Source organism: Anolis carolinensis, unplaced genomic scaffold (genome assembly GCF_035594765.1).
Source record: "Anolis carolinensis isolate JA03-04 unplaced genomic scaffold, rAnoCar3.1.pri scaffold_11, whole genome shotgun sequence".
NCBI classification, from domain to species: Eukaryota; Metazoa; Chordata; class Lepidosauria; order Squamata; family Dactyloidae; genus Anolis; species Anolis carolinensis.
In genome coordinates this window covers 1,604,142-1,623,219 of record NW_026943822.1, presented here as the reverse complement: position 1 = coordinate 1,623,219, position 19,078 = coordinate 1,604,142, and the positions used below count along the sequence as shown (strand labels likewise).

The window sequence follows — 19,078 nt, the reverse complement described above, 5'->3', positions numbered from 1 at the left end:
GCAGATCTTCCAGAAAACCAAAGTCAACACAAACACATTCCCCCCAAATTAAAGTCAACCAAAACGTGTCAAAAGTGTTGGGACAAAGGCTCACCAAAAAAGCGGACATCTTTGCACTCTGGTGAGCACGGAGGAGGAAGAGGTCTCCTTGGGCCACCCTGCTTGGCCCGTCAATCCCTTGGCGCTTGACCCGCTGGAGCATCAGCCTTCTGGTCACTGCAAGGATGGACGCTGCCCCGCCAATGCCCTCTTTGTCGGGACACCGGGCACAGATTGCCAGAGCCAAGACCCTGCCCTGTGAGCCTGGGCGAAGCCGTTCCGCTTCATCGATTCCAGCAATGAATGGAAGAAAAGCGTCCCACGGAAGGCAGGAAGCAAATGATCAGATTGCGGGAGAAAGGAAGGAAAAGGCGAGGCGACGGAGCAGCCCTGAGACAATAAAGCAACAGCTCCATGCTCGCTGCTTGCTCTCCGATTCCCACCCAGAAACGGCCCTCATCAGAAAGCAACCACTTGGACCTGGCAAGCAAATGGTTTGCAACTGGCAAAGAGCAGCTATTCAGAAAGCAGTGCTAGGAGGTGGTTAGCTCTTCTGTCGAAGACAGGGCAGTTCAAGCCTCCTTCAAGGAAAGGAGAATTAGCACCACAGGCAAATAACATCGACAGGCAGTTGTCAACTTTCCCCTTCTGGACAAGTGCTGCTCACCATCCAGTTTCCTAGATCAATTTCAACTGGGCTTCAAGGGCCACACCTTTGGAACAAAGCCTCAATTCCCTTTGCTGGAGAGGCCAGGAAAACAACCTTGTAGGTTTTATTGGACTTCCCATCCAACTTTTTTGGGGCCATTGATCTGGACCAGAGTTTAGATTTGCTGTTGCCCAGTCCTTCTGTTCTCAAAAGGTGCCGCTGCAAGACAACACTACGTAACATGAATGTTGTTCCTGGGTTATAAATGTCATTTCCTAATAGTTTCTATCATAAAAACAAGTTTGTTAGGTAAAGGCTTCCTCTGACGTTAAGTCCAGTTGTGACCGACTCTGGGGGTTGGGGCTCATCTCCATTTCTAAGCCGAGGACCCGGCTTTGTCCATAGACACCTCCAAGGTCATGTGGCCACTGGCATGACTGCATGCAGTGCTGTTACCTTCCCGCCGGAGCGGTACCTATTGATATACTCACATTGGCATGCTTTCAAACTGCTAATATAATATTGTAATACAATATAATACTAATAATACAATATAATATTAATTATATATTATATTTTATATGTAATGTTACTAATAATATTACAATATATTGATATAGTACAATATAGTAGTTTATTGCCAGTACTGTACTATGCTAATAATAATATTGTCTATAAGTTTAATTTGTAAGCCGCTCTGAGTCCCCTTCGGGGTGAGAAGGGCAGGATATAAATGTAGTAAATAAATATAAATAATAAATAAATAAATAAGCTGGGACCAACAGCGGGTGCTCACTCCGTTCCCCGGATTAGAGCCTGCAACAAGTTCAGCAGCTCAGCGCTTTAACACACTGCGCCACTGGGGAGTGCAAAAATGTTGTTGTTGCGGGAAGAACGCCCTGCAGCACATTTTGCTCTTGTTTTTCAATGACTATCTTATCGAGTCTCAAGCAATACAACATAGTTTGTGGCTGCCACGAAAACAAAGTTCCTGGAGTAGAATGACTTTCAAAGTAAGGACCGCACAATTAAACAGGAAATAACACTTTCAAACCAGAACAGATTTTTTTTTTGAATTTGGCTACATAATGCTATTGCTCTAGTCCACAACAGTTCCTCGGATTTAATAAACACATGAAGGCCTAGGGATTGATTGGCTGGAGACATGGATGGAGACCCAGCTTATAGCTGTTTTAAGGGAAATGGAGGCATTTCCCCGGCACCATCAAGAGGTAGGATGCTTCTGTTTTAGCGCAAAACCAATTGCTTCTGAAGCTCCTCTCCTGGCAAGTTCAATCTTTCCAACTGGTTTGCATCTGCTCCTACTGTGCCTTAACATATAGGTCAGGCATGGACAAACTTCAGCCCTCCTCTAGGTGTTTTGGACTTTAACTCCCAGAATTCCTAGCAGCCGGTCGAGGGTCGCAATTTGCCAGATCTATAGGCATCCAATTCTTTTCCTGGTCTACATTTAGACTGAAGGCCCCAATTATGGATATGGTTTCCTGGCACTATGTACACAAACAGCGTGAAAACAGCATTAGTAAGGTTTTCACGAGCAAAACCACACCCAGCCTTGACCAGTTGAAATATAAAAGTTTATTTGAGGACCCTTGAAAGAGAGGGGGCTGATGGTCGTTCCATCCTATGTTAAAGAAGGTGCGTTCAAACAACCCAACAGACAAAATTACATCACAATTTTTGAACTAGGCAGGCAAAAGAACGTAGACTTAGGACATATACCCCCCCAACACAAACAAGTTACATTAACACAAACACTCCCCCCCCCCCTTCACACACATAACACACACACCTCTTCCACAACAATGTAGCTGCACAACTGTGTTTGGTCCTCCCCCATTCTCTTCATCACAAGAGTTTGTTTTGGGGCAGGAAATAAAGAGAGAAAGATGGCACCTCACTATAAAAGACCATCAGCCAGTAAACGCCTGGTTTGCAAGAACAATGGACTGAGAAGCATGCGAGACTTCGGGGCTGCGAAATGTCTGTCACATTCCCCAGCAACATTCCAAAAAACCCAACTGGCGCAACAACACGGTCCAGAAGAGAAGTCTCTCTGTTTCGGGACTGAAGGAGAACTCAATCCTTTGGGAATCGGGTGGCATCAGTTCCATCCGAAGACGTAATATCCGCTGACCCTCGTGTCAACCGCACAGGAGGAGAGGCCATGGAGGAACATGGAAGTGGGCAGCTGTGTGGCCCCAGTGAAACAAGGACCCCATTTTCCGGTAACGGGTCCCCGCTCCCAGCAGTCCCCTTTCCCATCTCTCAGAGAGAGGCTTACACGGCTTTCCGGTGATATTCGGGAGGCGCAACCTCGTAGTCGCTTGCGCTAAACAACGCAGAGGAATTCTTGGCAAGATACCTGCAAAGAAAGGGGAGGAAGGAGACAACACAGTCACCCAAGGTCATTCTGGTATTTCAAGCTTGATTTGTAACCAGGAAGACAAGCCCAGCGAGGGAGGGCTTGGGGAGCCAGGTATGTTTAGTCTGTGGTATGACATGGGAGCCATCTTTACAGATGTTTTCTGCTCCTCCAAAGACTAGAACACAAACCAGTGGACTAAAATCCCAAGAGAAGGAAGGCTATGTCATTCTCTTACATTACGCTATGTAACACAATTTGAAAAAAAAAACAACAATCTTCCTAGTTTGAAAGTGTCATTTTATGTTTCATTGTGCAGTCCTTACTTTGAAAATAATAATAATATTAGTAGTAATACTACTACTAATACTACTACTACTAATAATAATAATAATACTTTGTTTATTTGAACCCCGCCCTATCTCCCCAGGGGAACAAAATGGCAAATATTCAATGCTGAAAACATACAATGATAAATCAAATCAAAACAGTGGATAAGACAATCTCAAAATAAACTTATAAAACTAAATAAAATACATAATTGAACTCAAATAAACATAATAGACCTAATTAAATAATGTATTTCGCTAAGCTCAGTCATCAATGATAAATATGAGCCAGCAAGAAAATGAAAAGAAGTCACCACAAAAAATAAAAATAACTGAAAACAAAATAAAAACAAAAAAGTAGTAGTTATCTTCCAGAAACTTCTTTTTTTCTGTGTTTTTATGACAAAACCAATTAAGAAATGACATTTATAATGCAGGAACAAAAACTGTGCTATATAGTGTTATCATTAATAAATAACAACAACAACAACAATATTATTAATATCTATTAATAACAATACAAGCCCTATGGCCATGCACTGGGCACAAAGTCCCTTCCTCCCAAGCCCTAATAAGCCCACCAGGAAACACCCCAGGAGTCAAACCTGGGTCAACAATACGTACTTTAGGAAATCATGTAAGTAGTTCAACAGCAGGGCCAAACTCTTCTCATCAAGAGGTGTGTAGGCCAGCATTGCACCAATCCGGACTATTAAATGAGAGAAACGCATACAGAGAAGATGTTGAGAAAAACGCTTCCAGGATTCCCTACGTTTGTTTCTGATCATCAACCAAGGGGCCCCATGCGGAGTGCCTTCCTACCTACCAAACAGCCGCAGGAGGTGGGGTGCGCCATACACCTGGGACATGGGCGCATCGGGGTGGTCAGCCAAGATCTCCGCATACTGCGGCCGCTCAAACTTATACAGCAGCTGCGTGCCCAGCATGACGTTGAAGTACTCCTTGATGCCGGCCACGACTTCATTCACAGCATATTCTCTAATGCATGGCAAGAAAGAACAAGACAATGCAAGAAGAATAGACAACTTAAGGGACGAAATAAATGGAGTTCTAGGACACTTGGGGAAATGCTTTCAGAAATCCCAACTGTGGCTTGTTTTCTTGCAAACACAATGGGGAATACGGTTCCCTAGGACAACTGCCCAATTCCATAGTTTGCTCCAAAATGGAAACAAGGGACTAAAGTTGGACACAGTGTGATTCCAGGTAACGTGGTCTGACCAAGGCAGAATAGAATAGAGGGGAGCATGACTTCCCTGGATCGAGATACTAAGCTCCTACTGATGCAAGCCAAAATCCCATTGGCTTTATTAGCTGTGGCATCACATTGTTGTCTCATGTTCACCTTCCTCCCTACGAGGACTCCAAGAACTTTTTCACATGTACTGCTGTCGAACCACACATCTTCCATTCTGTATCTTTGCATTTCATTTTTTTCTGCCTAAGTAGAGTCTCTTGCATTTGTCCCTGTTGAACTTCATTCTGTTAGTTTTGGCCAGTCATCTCTAATCTGTTAAGATCGTTTCAAATTCTGCTCCTGACTAACCACAACTTCTCTGGAAACCCACCATGGAGCAGTGCTGCTTTGAGGGAATCCCCACAAACATATGCACAGATGTCCCAACTGGGTGAACTCTTCCTCCTTACTTGTTATCGGTGTTGCCCCGTGACTTCTTGTAGTTGGCATAGTCCTCTAAAATGGAGTCTACGTTCTTCTTGGCAGGAAGGAAGAAGAGCTACAAGGGGAGAGGGAAGCAAGACACCTGAGCCAACTCAACCTTGGCTCATCCTGCCTGCTTTTGTAGGCAAAAGGGTGAAATTGCCAGCCTTCAACCAGAACCAACCCAATGACGGGTGGAACAGCCAGCAGTCCACATCCGAGGCCAATGCAAGGACTCGGAACGGATGCCTTCATGCTGTGGGCACTGCTTCCACGTTACCTGCTTTTGCCGGGTGATCAGGTCCCAGTCATCGACCAGCCACGGTTTCAGCTCTTCTGGTATTTTCACTTTGACTTCCACTCTGTTCATAAACGTTTCCTCCTAAAGAATCAAATGGAAGAAAGTTATTTATCAGACACTAGAGTGGAAAGAAGAACCTGGTTTGGTGACAGGTTTTCAAAACGAGGCACCCAAAAAGGGTGGTCTTCTTATCTGGGACCCCAAGATCAAAAGACCCTGTCAGCCTGGACGCAAGATTCAAAGCTACGCTCCGATTCAAGGACCAATGGTCACAATGGCTGGGGATTATGGGATTAGCAATCCAAAACATCTCTATGACCCCTGGTTGAATGCACGCACTAGAGAAGGATAAGAAGGAATTCAAGGTATGGGCTCACAGTTAATCCAAATCATATCTTTGGGAAGAAGTAGCCATTTTAATTCTTTTTTCCAGGGATCCAACAACTCAGAAAAGCATTTAGGCATTAAAATAGCTTATCCTTCTTCCAAGGGAAAATATATTATTTTGGAGGCCAAAATACTTGGAATCCTCTTCTGCACGGGGATACCGCCTCCATTAAGCCGAGCTCTGGCTACAGACTAATGGGGCGAGGTGGGCCTGGAGCCCCAAACCAGCAACACTTACGCTTTCAACAGTGGGGTCAACCCGAGCCCTTTTCTTCCTGGGAGGCTGAGGGTTTTCATTGGTGCTGCTTCCTTCACCGGTTCCAAGAGCTGAAAGCATCCAGGAGAAGCATTGCTTGGTTTTAAAAGCTATTTTTATGTGATTGACACTTTCCCCCACATACATCTCTAAGAGGCCTCCTGACCAAATCAGAAGATAGGATTGAGGAAAAAACATACATGACAAACCCTTCGCAAGAACCGGAGCATGGTGTTCTGTAAATTTACTCTGTTAACTGATGGAAATTCAAAGGTGACTCTGGCGGCTCTTTCAATATATAATACATGGACTTCTTGACTCATCTATTACACCATTGTAATTTTTTTCTATCTGATTCAGTGCCTTCCTACGAAGCATTCTGAACAGGCTCACTATCTCAGTCATGGCTTGATATGAAAGCCGCCAGGTTTTGGGACTCTGCAACGTTCTATGACACCATGTAACATGATTCTTGTTCCTGGGTTATCAATGTCATTTCCTGATTGCTACTATCATAAAAATATGGAGAAAGTTTATTAAACTGCAAAAATGTTATTTTTGCAGGACATGCTTCCACAGCACATTTTGTTATAGTTTTTCAATGAATATCATCATCAAGCCTCAACCAATTCCACCTAGTTTGTGGCAGCCACAAAACGAAGTTTCTGGAGTTGAACAACTACTTTCGGAGTAAGCACAACACAATTAAACTGGAAATAACACTTTCAAACCAGGAACAGAATTTTTTTTCAAATTTTGTTACAAAAATGCATCTATTTGTGGCCAAGTACTTTTGGCAGTAGACAAAAGCGTCATGGGATTCTAATTAAGAATAAGAACACAACACTACTTTGCTCTCCTCAAAGTTTGCTGAGTCTAACTGCCCCCCCCCCCCCAGCCTGAAGGCAAAAACTAGTTGCCATACTGGGGGTCTGCCTCCTTTCCCAAGCCACCCGCAGAGTGGAACAATGGCTACAATACTGAAGAACCCAAACCCACACTGGGGGGGATAACTGAAAGAAAGTCCTTACTTTTCTGTTTGTTCTTCTTGGTCTTCCTGCCAAAAGGGGGAAAAGAGAGAGATGTTACTGTGCACGCACAACACGATCGTCAACATCAATCAGAAGCCCTCGACTAACAAGAATTTGAGCATGCCATTCCAGAATAAACATCTGGATCCCAACAGCCACAATGGGTGCTCAACAATTTAAAAAGAGATGTCATCCAAATGGGATTTCGAAGACACTGTTCGCTCTATATTTCTCAGAATAAAGGAAGCGAGGCCAAAATGTTTCTAAGGTCCTTGCAAAGTGAGCACACCTTCCCCATCCTCTTCCTTCGCATGCAGCTGGAGAAAAGAGCCTTAGAAAGTGACATTGCAAAGCAGTATTCCTCACTTTATGCATTATAGGTTATATTATCCCCCAAGAGACAGGGAGTGTATGCCTATGTACGGACGACACTGACAGGAATCCACATTCCACATGCAGGGCCACATCGGCCTTGTTATGGTTGCCTTTAAAGGGCCTTGGGCAAAGGTTAAAGAGCATCCTAACCACAAGCTTTCTGTCTAAATCTACACCCTGCTCTCCTGACTCAACTGAACATACGGCAGCCTCCCAGATGTGACTGTATCCCAAGATGTGACTGTATCCCAACTCCCATCACCTCTAGTCATGGTAATGTCCAATGAGGAATACAGGCGTTGTAGCCCAGCATCTCGAGGAGGGCCACATAAAAGGACATGGTGGACCGGACTTGGCCTATGGGCCCCAAGTTTGACACCTGTGCTTTAGAGCTAACCTGACATGGTACAAGCTGCAAAGTGTATTCCCTACCAGCCATCTCCGTGGAAGACAATGTGCATAACCTATTATTTCACAAGTGCATTGCATTTCGGGGGGAGTGGGGGAGAGACGTTAAAAGTCTACAAAGCATCGACACAAGCAAGGAGGTCTGGGTTTTCAGGATGCAGATCCTGGCGTGACAATCCATCCTTAACTCACCGCGTCGATATCGCAGGGGTCTCCAAACCGCAAACAGTATGCGCTCCATCTCGTCTGAAAAATCTAGGCACAGCAGGGGTTGAGTTAAGGAGAGAGTGTCAGACCCAACCAAAAATGGAGACAGCGTTAAGGGGAGGAGGCGTTACAGTCTGACACCACAAATCCTTGGAAGGGAGGAAAGGAACCAACCTGGGCTTTTAGCTCCTATTATTTGCCCCTAAATATACACAGACACGCACCCGTATTCATGCAAGTCTAATGCGCCATCGAATATAATACACAACTCAAATTTCAAAACCCCGAAACCAAAAAAGATGTGCATCACTGATGCTGTCTACTTATAATTCCTCCTTTACAAACAAAACTATTAGTGCACCAGAGCTTCCAATATAACCTTGGGGTGCATCTATGCTGTGGAATGAATCCACTTTAACTGCCCTGACTCAATCTTACGAAATAATGTACAGTAGTTTAACAATTATTTATGACATTTCTACCCCGCCTTTCTCAACCCGAGGGGGCTCAAGGCGGCATTCTTTGCCAAGGTCTTTCTCTGCAAGGTCTTACCTTTTCTCTGCCAAAGAATGCTAGTGGCTCACCAAACTACAAAGCCCATGATTGCATAGCATTGAGCTATAGCAATCAAATTTGTAGTGGAATCCTTCAAAGAGGAGCTCCAGGCACCTCTGAAGCAGCTTTTCCTTTGGCTTAGCACTAAAATGACTGTGTGACATAAATCTAATATGCACCCTAATTTTGGGGGGGAAAGTAATTTAGCCAAAAAAAAAGGTGAGCATTAGATTCGAGTAAATATGGTACATAGGGTGCTAGTTTTTTTCCAACTGGGTATATCTTGTCTTCAAACTAATGCATTTTGTCCATGCTTCTATGAAGACAATAACCCATGATCAACCCCAAGTCTAAACGGATCTGTGGCAAGGAGCCCCTGAGAAAATAATATTCTCACAAGCAATTTTTTTCCTTGGAAGTCAGCAACAGACGTACTAAAGATTAAAGGTAAGGCTGAGGAAGAAATGTGATTAGAAGGAGATGGAGACTGCAGTGAAACAGTCTCCACCAGGCCTGCATGACATATGGCCCATGGGCCAGATGCGGCCTGAAAAGCTCCCCTGCAGCCTGCAAAAGGCAGGCAGGAGAAGGGCTGGCCACTGTCCGTCAACAGTGCCGACAGAAGAAAGGTATGTCTGCACCTTTCTCTGAGGCAGAAAGCGTGACTCACACAAGACAAGAATTTTTTAATAACCAGCTTATGTACCCGCCATTGCCTGGGTATGCATTTTCTAATGCTGTTTATTAAATTCTCATGGTTAGCATTACAATTTTATGATTGCTAAATGGTACAAGCTTGAATGCATTTTTCAGGTTTTCTCACCATTTATATTTCGTCAGTTAGCAATTTTTTCTCCATTAATGTCATTTCATAACAAATAAAAATCTTACTTGAAACTTCCCCATTCTATAATATGGTTTTATTTCTAATGATAATAGATAATATAATAATAGATAATATTATAATATTGTAACTGCAATATAATCCAGTTTCGGAATCCAGATTACACTATGTAATGTGACTTATGTTCCTGGGCTATAAATGTCATTTCCTAATTGGTTCTATCATAAAAACATGGGAAAATTGTATTAAACTGCACAAACTTTGTTTTTGTGGGCGGGACATCCTCAGCACATTTTGCTCTAGTTTTTAAGTGAACTATAGATTCTCAAGAAATTCAACTTAGTTTGCGGCAGCCACAAAAAAAAAGTTTATGGAGTGGAACAACTGCTTTCAAAGTAAGTACCATGCAATCATACAGGAAATAACATTTTCAAACCAGAAACATATTTCTTACAAATTTTGTTACATAGTGTTATAGCATTCCACGGAAAGTAAGGTGCTAGAAACCTATCTGCTTTGCCTATTTTAATCATGGCCTTCGACACTACCATATAATCCAGTTTCTGATCCCAGATGATCTGTTTTGGACTGGATTGCATGGCAGTGTAAACTCCTATGACCCAGTTCAAAGCAGATAACCTGGGACCAGATACCGGATTATATGGCAGTGTAGATCCAGCCATAGAAGCCAAACCCACAATCTAAACTTTGGTGGAAACCTGACCTGGTTGAAAACATCAACAACTTCTACTAAAGGTCTATGTGTTTAATTCCGCGACAACTAGAGCGAAGCATACTGTATCTGAATATGCCAGTTTGCTTTCAACTCGTCATTCTTGAAAGGGCAGTGATTTCAGAGCGAATGAAGGAAAGTTAGATCTTTCTGAAGTCTTAATCAATACCATTTCGCATTTGGAGACAGGTTTGCCAAGGCAAAGAACCTGAAGGAATGCCTTTTGGAAATGAACGAAGAGTTACTCACACTTCAACGTTTTTCTGCTGGAGGCCGGACGTTTTCTTGCCTGGAGCAGCCCCTCTCATCTTCCCTTCTGCATACTGCTCCCTGGAAGGAGAAAAATACACATATGAAGTTTTTAATCATAAACATATCAAACTAATACCAATATTTCATTAATATTGTCTGCCACTCATGTTCCAATGTGTCTAATCTCAGAGAAATTACAATAAGAATACCAAGTCATCCTGAACTTAATATCTGTATTTTGGGGCAACACCTTTCTTTCCCTCAACAGAATTTCGCCACCTCATCATACTTTGTCTCAGTTCTATAAAATGCTTCTTGTGCTGAAAGGCATTAATGGGGTTCGGAGGATTTGTGTGTGCTCCAAATTCTCAACAAAGCTTCCCTTACACAAAGATTTACAAAATCTGCATTTATTTTAGCCTCGTCATACCACAGATCTGCAGGCCAGCCAAATCTCAGAGTACGTCCCTCTAAATTCAATGACTTTTCATCTTTTGACCTTATCCAGTCCTTTATCCATGTCAAACAGCAAGCTACAAAAGCTGGGGCAAGACTTACTGATTGGCCTTTTGAAGTTCTTTCTGCTTCTGCAGGTTGGTGTCGACGTATTTGAGGACTCTGCTCTCGGGAACCCATTCATCCCAGCTGAAAGGAAGGAGAACAGCTGTCAAATCCCACAAAATTAACTGGAAACAACCTCTAAACAGGTCAGTTTACAGAAAGCGAGTGAGCATTGGTTCCGTGACCCAACAGTTCCTATATGCTTCAACTACACACAAAGCGGGGGCTTCTCCTGAATCCAAGATGGAGGGAAAGGCAGAGAGAGCCTGCATTCCATGTCGCACCCAAAGAAGGACTTCAAAGGTCCTTGTGGCCTGCTTTGCTAACGCTGGCAGTTTCTTCTCCTTGTGACCTGCTCCTAATACAGCTGCAAAACCAAATAGGTTCCTTTCGGTTCGCGGCTTTGCAGTTCCATTGGTAACAAACAAATGATGATCATAATAAAACAAACTCAACTTGTAACTACTTATATGCCTAAACTGTTTTTGAAAGACACCGAGCATAATCATTTTCAGCAAAAAACAAAATGGTATACAGGCAGTCCCCGAGTTAGAGACATCCAACTTACATAGGAATCCTAGTTAAAAACAGGGGTGAGCCAACAGGAAGTAAGAGGAAATCTACTCTTAGGAAAAGAAATTCTGTAAGAGTTATTTATCCTAAGGAAAAGGTGTCTCCACTGAAGCTTTAGCACCAATCCTTGTTTCCACAAGCCAAAATCCAATTCTCACAGGAAAAGAAAGTGAGGTGAAATCTTCTGAAGAGTGGCACAGACAGCAAAACTAACACCATAGGAGTGTTAATCCTTCCCTATGTGGTCCAAAACTTTAATATATTTGGCTGGAGTTACACTTTAAAAATGTACCTGTTCCAACTTGCATACAAATTCAGCTTAATGACAAACCTACAGAACCTATTGTATCTTGGGGACTGCCTGTAACTGTATTATCCCATTTTTTTTTCGTGTCAGGAGCAACCGGAGTTGTTTCTGGAATGAGAGAATTGGCCGTCTGCAAGGACGTTGCCCAGGGGACGCCCGGATGTTTTTACCATCCTTGTGGGAGGCTTCTCTCATGTCCCCGCATGGAGCTGGAACTGATAGAGGGAGCTCATCCGCGTTCTCCCTGGGTGGGATTCGAACCTGGCAACTTTCAGGTCAGCAACCCAACCTTCAAGTCACAAGGCTTTTATCCCCTTGGCCACCGGAGGCTCCATTATCCCATGTAAACAATAAGTTTAATGTTTCTAAAGCAACAAAATAATTGTCAAAGAATGCTGTGTCATTAAAAAAAACACGGGAAAAATTATTATCCATTATGTTAAAATTTACATACATTTTGCTAAATCCCGCCTTGGAACAGAAACAGGGCTCCAAAATGATCTCTTAAGTGGTGTAAAAAGGGCATTTCCATATGCTTTTAAGCATTCAAAAATATACAAAAGCGTCTCTCAGAGGCTCCCTGTCCTACAGTGGAGGATGTCTGGGCACATATTGTATGTATATAATTTTTCTGAGTGTGAACAGGCACAGACCCCAATGGAGGACTAATCTGCCTCACTAGACTTTCACAGTTACCCAGCCCAGTTTAAAGAGCCTTTCCAAAACCCTCCTTGGTCTTCCATATTTCTCCCGGACACACTGGGGCTTGTTTTTTAGTTTCATTTTGTTTTAACCATTTAGGAAAAGTTCTGCTGAGCTCGAAAAGCTTGTACATTTTGCGAAAATACAGTGGATCCTAATAAAGGTATTGCCCACCTGTGAATTGTGGACTTTGTTTTGTCCCTGGGGATCAATACGGCCTTTTTCTTTTTTAGTATTTCTCTAACGGGAGGCGAAGAATTGAGAGCCTACATGAGTGCACAACATGGTCTGGCATATATATATATATATTTATATTACAAAATACTTAAATACAACAAAAGACATGAAAAGGAAGCTTAAAGGCAGCACATCTAGAAGACAGCAGAAAAATAGAACACGGCAGAATGAAACAGTCTGAGAAAACAAAAACAAAAAGTAATTGCCTGTTCATCTAAGAATATGACAGTTGAGGCATCCCAAAAGCCTGTCCCCCCAAAACCGCATACCTCCACCAGTGAAGCAACCCAGGGAAGGGCTTCCAATTACAATTCCCCCCCCCCCCCCCCCACCCAAAACAAGCAGGCACAAGCAAAGGCAGGCAAAACACCAGGCATCTTTGTCCCAATCCATCTCAGACTTAATAAAGAGGGATCACGTTTTATTCTGGACCAAAAACCAGGGCAGACAGCAGACCTCTATAGCTCATAGCATCATAAATAACACTATGCAACACGATTTTTGTTCCAGGTTATCAATGTAATTTCCTAATTGGTTATTGGAAGAAGTGTATTAAACTGCCAAAACTTTGTCTTTGCGGGACATCGTGCTATAGCACATTTTGCTATAGTTTTTCCATGAATATCTCGAGTCTCAAGAAATCTAACATAGTTTATGGCAGCCACAAAAATGAAGTCTCTGAAGTAGAACAACTACTTTCAAAGTCAGCACCCCACAAATAAAAAGGAAATAACACTTTCAAACCAGGAACAGTATTAGTTTTCAAATTTTGTGTCATAGTGTAGGTCCTGCCAAGCATCCTATTCTGTAACTCCCCAGATCATCTTTCAGCCAGACAGAGGTGGAAAGATTATCTGCAATTATTCATTATTACCCCAGGTAAAAAAAAAAGGGCTTCCCAAGTGAAAGAGTGAACAGAACAACAAGGGCTTTGTACAATTTCTCTTGTTATTTGAATATCCTGAAATCTTGTGAAGGAATGATTGTGCAGAGAAAAGTATGTCCCTTCCTTGTGCAGAAAACATTTCTTTGTGTGCTAAAACATCCCATGTTTTTCTATGCAAAAGTGTTCCTTCACAACATTTCAGAATATTCAGCTATGGAGAGAATACTGCAGATTAATAGTCCTTTCTTTCCACAAATGGGATAAAACTACTACTACTACTACTACTATTATTATTATTATTATTATTATTATTACCATTATGTTTATTTATAACCCACTTTTTCTCTCCACAAGTAGTCTCAATTATAATTATTTGTCCATTTGTGCAATGAAGGTGTTCAATACTCACACCTCGAGTCCCGGGGCCATATTAGTGTTAGAACAAGAGAAGTTAAGCTGCTTCCAACCCTCAAATGTTGCCAGTTAGGGTGGATCACAGGCTAAGAACCCATTTTCCAGGAACAGAGTCATGCAAATATGGCCAAATACCAGCAGTGATAAATCAGCTGAGTGGCACCCCATAAGTATAGATCTGCTCATCCCTCCAGAGAAATAAAAGTACTGATTTGACTTCTAGGGAGGAAAAAAAGACCCCAAAATACTCACTTCTTATTCCAGCCACTGTAATGTATGAAGTATTTCACCTGTTTGTCTTTGATGGCAACTTTTACACACTAGAATAAAGAAGGACATTAATTTAGTATCTAGCCAGGTGTGCTCAAAAAGTCCGAGGCTATTTGAGGCTGGAATAAACATTATCAGGCAGCCGACAAGACAGGAGCCCCAATGGAACCTGGGAGATTCCTTATTATGCGGGAAGGGGGCCGTCTATACATATTCCTTGCCATGGGGAAGATGACGTCTGCTCAAAGGGTCCCTCTGAGCGCAAGAAAGGCAGGACACGAAAGAGCAAGGCAGCCCATGGCGCATGTGGCGGAGGAAAGCGTGGCATGGAGACCACGAGAGCTACAGAACAAGTGTGAGCGGAGCACAGAAACCACATTGCAGCCCCATCCACTGCCAGCTTCAATCCAGCACTGCCACCAGAGAGTTTGTATTGTCAGCCACCACAAGCCACAGCCCACATACCTTAGCTTCATAAAGAAGAGGTCCATGGAAACACAGCACCCGTTCACCTGCGAGAAAAGATCTGTTTAGTAAGAAAAGAATGCCTACCCATACATAGAATCATAACCTGAAATGCTATTAAATATGTCATTCTCTCAATACTATAAGTGAGTAACAATAATGTGGTCAACTCAGGCTCTCCCTAAGGAGATTACTGACCCCAAATTGCCAAATACTAAAATAGGGTCTGACTGCATCATTCTATAGTGTAGACCAGGCATGGGCAAACTTAGGCCCTCCAAGTGTTTTGGACTTCAACTCCCACCATTCCTAACAACCTCAGGCCCCTTCTCTTCCCCCTAAGCCGCTTAAGTGTTTTAGATTTCAACTTCCACCATTCCTAACAGCCTTAAGCAGCTGAGGGGGGAAAGAAAGGGGCCTGAGGCTGTTAGGAATGGTAGGAGTTGAAGTCCAAAACCCCTGGAGAGTTTAAGTTTACCTATGCCTGGTATAGATGCACTCTATCCTTTATATATTCTACTAGCTGTGCCCGGCCACGCGTTGCTGTGGCGAAGTATGGTGGTATGGGAAATAAAGTATTGAGGAATTGGTGGTAGTTAAGGTAAAGGGTTCCCTGGGCTGAGTGGGTTGCTAGGAGACAAAGTGGGCAGAGCTTAGCCTTCTAACTGGCAGCAATTGGATAAAAACAATTATTCCTCTCCCTCTAATTAGGACTTTATTTTTCTTTTCTTTTTGTTGTATCAACCTAGAGGCATGGATGAGGGCTTGTGCTGTCAATTTTCAAGGTTGTGGGGTGTTTACTTTTGTTGTTTTGTCCGCTGCCGTGATGCCATCACTCTTTTATATATATAGATAGATATATAGATATATACAGAGAGAATGAAGAAGGGGGTCCAGGAAGACACCATCCCATCACGTCTCCTGTGTCATCAGTTGGGAGCCCCTTCCCCCAAGGACTAACTGCCACTCTGGGGCTAGAGTGAAGGGGGGGGGGGGGGGAGGAAGACACCATTCCCCGTCTCTTGTGTCAATATAATAATATATAATACTAATATTATACTATACTAATTACATATTGTATATACATATATTACTGATAATAATATTATAATGAAATGCAATATAATAATACAGTATTATAATATTGCAATATAGTGGTATAGTACAATATAGTAATATATTATGCTTATATTGTACTATGCTAATATAATATAGTGAAGTGCGTTAAAGTGCTGAGCTGCTGAACTTGCAGACTGAAAGGTCCCAGGTTCAAATCCCGGGAGCAGCTTGAGCGCCCGCTGTTAGCTCCAGCTCCTGCCAAGCTTGGAAGGCCATTTAATGCTAATCAAGGGGATTAATTACAATATTTACACTGGCTTACAACAGACAAGAGTTCCTTCCTCCATCCTGGACCTTCCACAGATATATAAACTTTCCTTGCTTAGTTTCTCCATAGGTCTCACTACCTCTAACAATGCCTGCTATAGATGTGGGCAGAACATCAGGAGAGAATACTTCTGGAACATGGCCACACAGCCCGAAAAACACACAACCACCCTGCGATTCCGGTCATGAAATCCTTCAACAACACATCTTCATTACCTAACTTAAAATACAGCAGAATCTCACTTATCAAACACTTGCTTATACAGTCTTCTGGATTATCTAAAGCAGTCTGCCTTTTAGTAGTCAATGTTTTTGTAGTTAATGTTTTCAATACATTGTGATGTTTTGGTGCCAAATTCGTAAATACAGTAATTACTACATAGCATTACTGTGTATTGAACTGCTTTTCTGTCCAATTTGTTGTATAACATGATGTTTTGGTGCTTAATTTGTAAAATCATAATGTAATTTTATGTTTAATAGGCTTTTCCTGAATCCCTCCTTATTATCCAACATATTTGCTTATCCAACGTTCTTCCGGCCCGTTTATGTTGGATAAGTGAGACTCTACTGTATATACATACATACAGTAGAGTCTCACTTATCCAAGACTTGCTTATCCAAGGTTCTGGATTATCCAATGCATTTTTGTAGTCAACGTTTTCAATATATCATGATATTTTGGTGCTAAATTCGTAAATACAGTAATTACTATATAGCATTACTGCGTATTGAACTGCTTTTCTGTCCAATTTGTTGTATAACATGATGTTTTGGTGCTTAATTTGTAACACCATAACCTAATTTGATGTTTAATAGGCTTTTCCTTAAATACTTCCTTATTATCCAACATATTCGCTTATCCAATGTTCTGCTGGCCCGTTTAGCTTGGATAAGTGAGACTCTACTGTACAGTAATTACTATAAAGCGTTGCTGCGTATTGAACTACTTTTTCTGTCAAATTTGTTGTATAACATGATGTTTTGGTGCTTAATTTGTAACACCACAACCTAATTTGGTGTTTAATAGGCTTTTCCTTAAATCCTTCCTTATTATCCGACATATTCGCTTATCCAATGTTCTGCCGGCCCGTTTATGTTGGATAAGTGAGACTCTACTGTAATTTTTTTTTTTTCGTGTCAGGAGCAATCTGAGTTGCTTCTGGAGTGAGAGAATTGGCCGTCTGCAAGGACGTTACCCAGGGGACATGTTTTTGATGTTTTGTGGGAGGCTTCTCTCATGTCCCCGCATGGAGCTGGAGCTGATAGAGGGAGCTCATCCGTGCTCTCCCCAGGTGGGATTCGAACCTGGCAGCCTTCAGGTCAGCAACCCAACCTTCAAGTCACAAGGCCCAAAATGGGGCTGGGGTTCATTTCTTTGGTTCGGGCCCCTCAATTACAGTAGAGGAGCCTCCGGTGGCCTAGCCACCGGAGGCTCCTCTACTGTAATTGAGGGGCCCGAACCAAAGAAATGAACCCCAGCCCCATTTTGGGCCCAGAGCTGAGGGAAGGAAAAAAAAGGAACAAAGCGGATTGGCGGTTGCCAGGTGAAGTTGGCTGTTGCTAGGCGAAGAGAGGGATGGTGGAAGAAAGAACAAAGAGGGAAAGAAGTGAAAGGAAAGAAGTGAAATTATGAGTGGAGGGAAGGAAAGAAAGGAAAGAGGGAGAAAGAGAGCGGGAGAAGGCCTGTGAGGGGAACGGGAGGGCGGGAAGCCACTAAGCAAGAGAGCGCCTCAGGAGAGAGTAGGCCTCTGGCTCCCTCGAGCCCCCTCCGAGCGAGGCCCTTCCCCGAGAAGGCCTCCCTCCGCCCGTCCCTTCCTGAGGAAAACGAGCGACCCCTGAGCCCGCCGCGGCCGCCCCTCGCCCTCGCCCGGCGGCCCCCTCACCCTCCTGGAATTTGGGCTTCGGGTCCTGCTTGGGCGCCATTGAGACGCGCCTCCGCCTCCGCCCCGCTCGCTCGGCCGCGCAGGCGCAGTGCGGGCCAGGGAGTGCGCGAGGGCCTGCGGTGCGCAGGCGCAGTAGACAACAGCTGGGCCCGCCTTTTTTTCTCTCTTGTGAGGCCTGTTGGGATTTAGGCAAGGCGGGTTTGTTTATCTCTCTGTGGAAATTAATGTCAGGATGGGAGAAAGAACTGGGTTGTTGTATGTCTTTCGGGCTGTGTGGCCATGCTCCAGAAGTATTCTCTCCTGACGTTTCGCCCACATCTATGGCAGACATCCTCAGAGGTTGTGAGGAAAGGAATGAGGAAGTACAGCCACTACTGGACGGTGAAGCAACAGCTCCCCCTGTGGCCGGAATCGTGAAGCTGGAAAAATGTTAAAATGCCTCTGTGTCTGTCTATACTGTATGTTGTTTGTCTGTTGGCATTGAATGTTTGCCATATATGTGTTCATTGTAATCCGCCCTGAGTCCCCTTTGGGATGAGAAAGAAGGGCGAAATATAAATACTGTAAATAAATAAGTAAATAAATAATTGTGAGGCATGGAGAAACTAGGCAAGGAAGGAAATATATATATATATATATATCTGTGGAGAGTCCAGGGTGTGACAAGAGTCCTTTGTCAGTTGGAAGCCAGTGTTAATGTTTCAGTTAATTTATTTATTTACAGTATTTATATTCCGCCCTTCTTTCTCACCCCGAAGGGGACTCAGGGCGGATTACAATGAACACATATGTGGCAAACATTCAATGCCAACAGACAAACAACATACAGTATAGACAGACACAGAGGCATTTAACATTTTTCCAGCTTCACGATTCCGGCCACAGGGGGAGCTGTTGCTTCACCGTCCACTAGTGGCTGTACTTCCTCGTTCCTTTCCTCGTGTTTTGCTGGAAATTT

The 19,078-nt window shown here is 43.2% G+C and overlaps 2 protein-coding genes across 5 annotated transcripts in view; both read right to left on the bottom strand.

The window, feature by feature from the left end:
• uaca (uveal autoantigen with coiled-coil domains and ankyrin repeats) overlaps positions 1-2,128 on the bottom strand; it is a 60,028-nt gene extending 57,900 nt beyond the window's left edge. The window contains exon 1 of the mRNA XM_062963155.1: positions 95-2,128. Coding sequence (XP_062819225.1) covers positions 95-202 — 108 coding nt within the window. The 5' untranslated portion in view covers positions 203-2,128. The remainder of the gene's footprint in view (positions 1-94) is intronic.
• A 144-nt stretch (positions 2,129-2,272) lies between these two features.
• morf4l1 (mortality factor 4 like 1) lies at positions 2,273-18,255 on the bottom strand. Of its 4 annotated transcripts, XM_062963171.1 has the most exons (14): positions 18,121-18,254; positions 14,849-14,895; positions 14,366-14,433; positions 12,751-12,816; positions 10,992-11,078; positions 10,431-10,511; positions 8,035-8,097; positions 7,060-7,085; positions 6,011-6,099; positions 5,365-5,466; positions 5,072-5,160; positions 4,230-4,402; positions 4,028-4,112; positions 2,273-3,074 (listed from the first exon to the last, which is right to left on the bottom strand). In XM_062963171.1, exons 1-14 carry the CDS (start codon positions 18,158-18,160, stop codon positions 2,990-2,992), a joined length of 1,101 nt encoding a protein of 366 aa, XP_062819241.1. In that variant the 5' UTR covers positions 18,161-18,254; the 3' UTR covers positions 2,273-2,989. The 4 variants fall into 4 exon arrangements, with proteins under 4 accessions (XP_062819241.1, XP_062819242.1, XP_062819243.1 ...); XM_062963172.1 differs by lacking the exon at positions 8,035-8,097 and having other exon boundaries at positions 18,121-18,255; XM_062963173.1 differs by lacking the exon at positions 12,751-12,816 and having other exon boundaries at positions 18,121-18,253.
• Between the last annotated feature and the right edge of the window lie 823 nt (positions 18,256-19,078).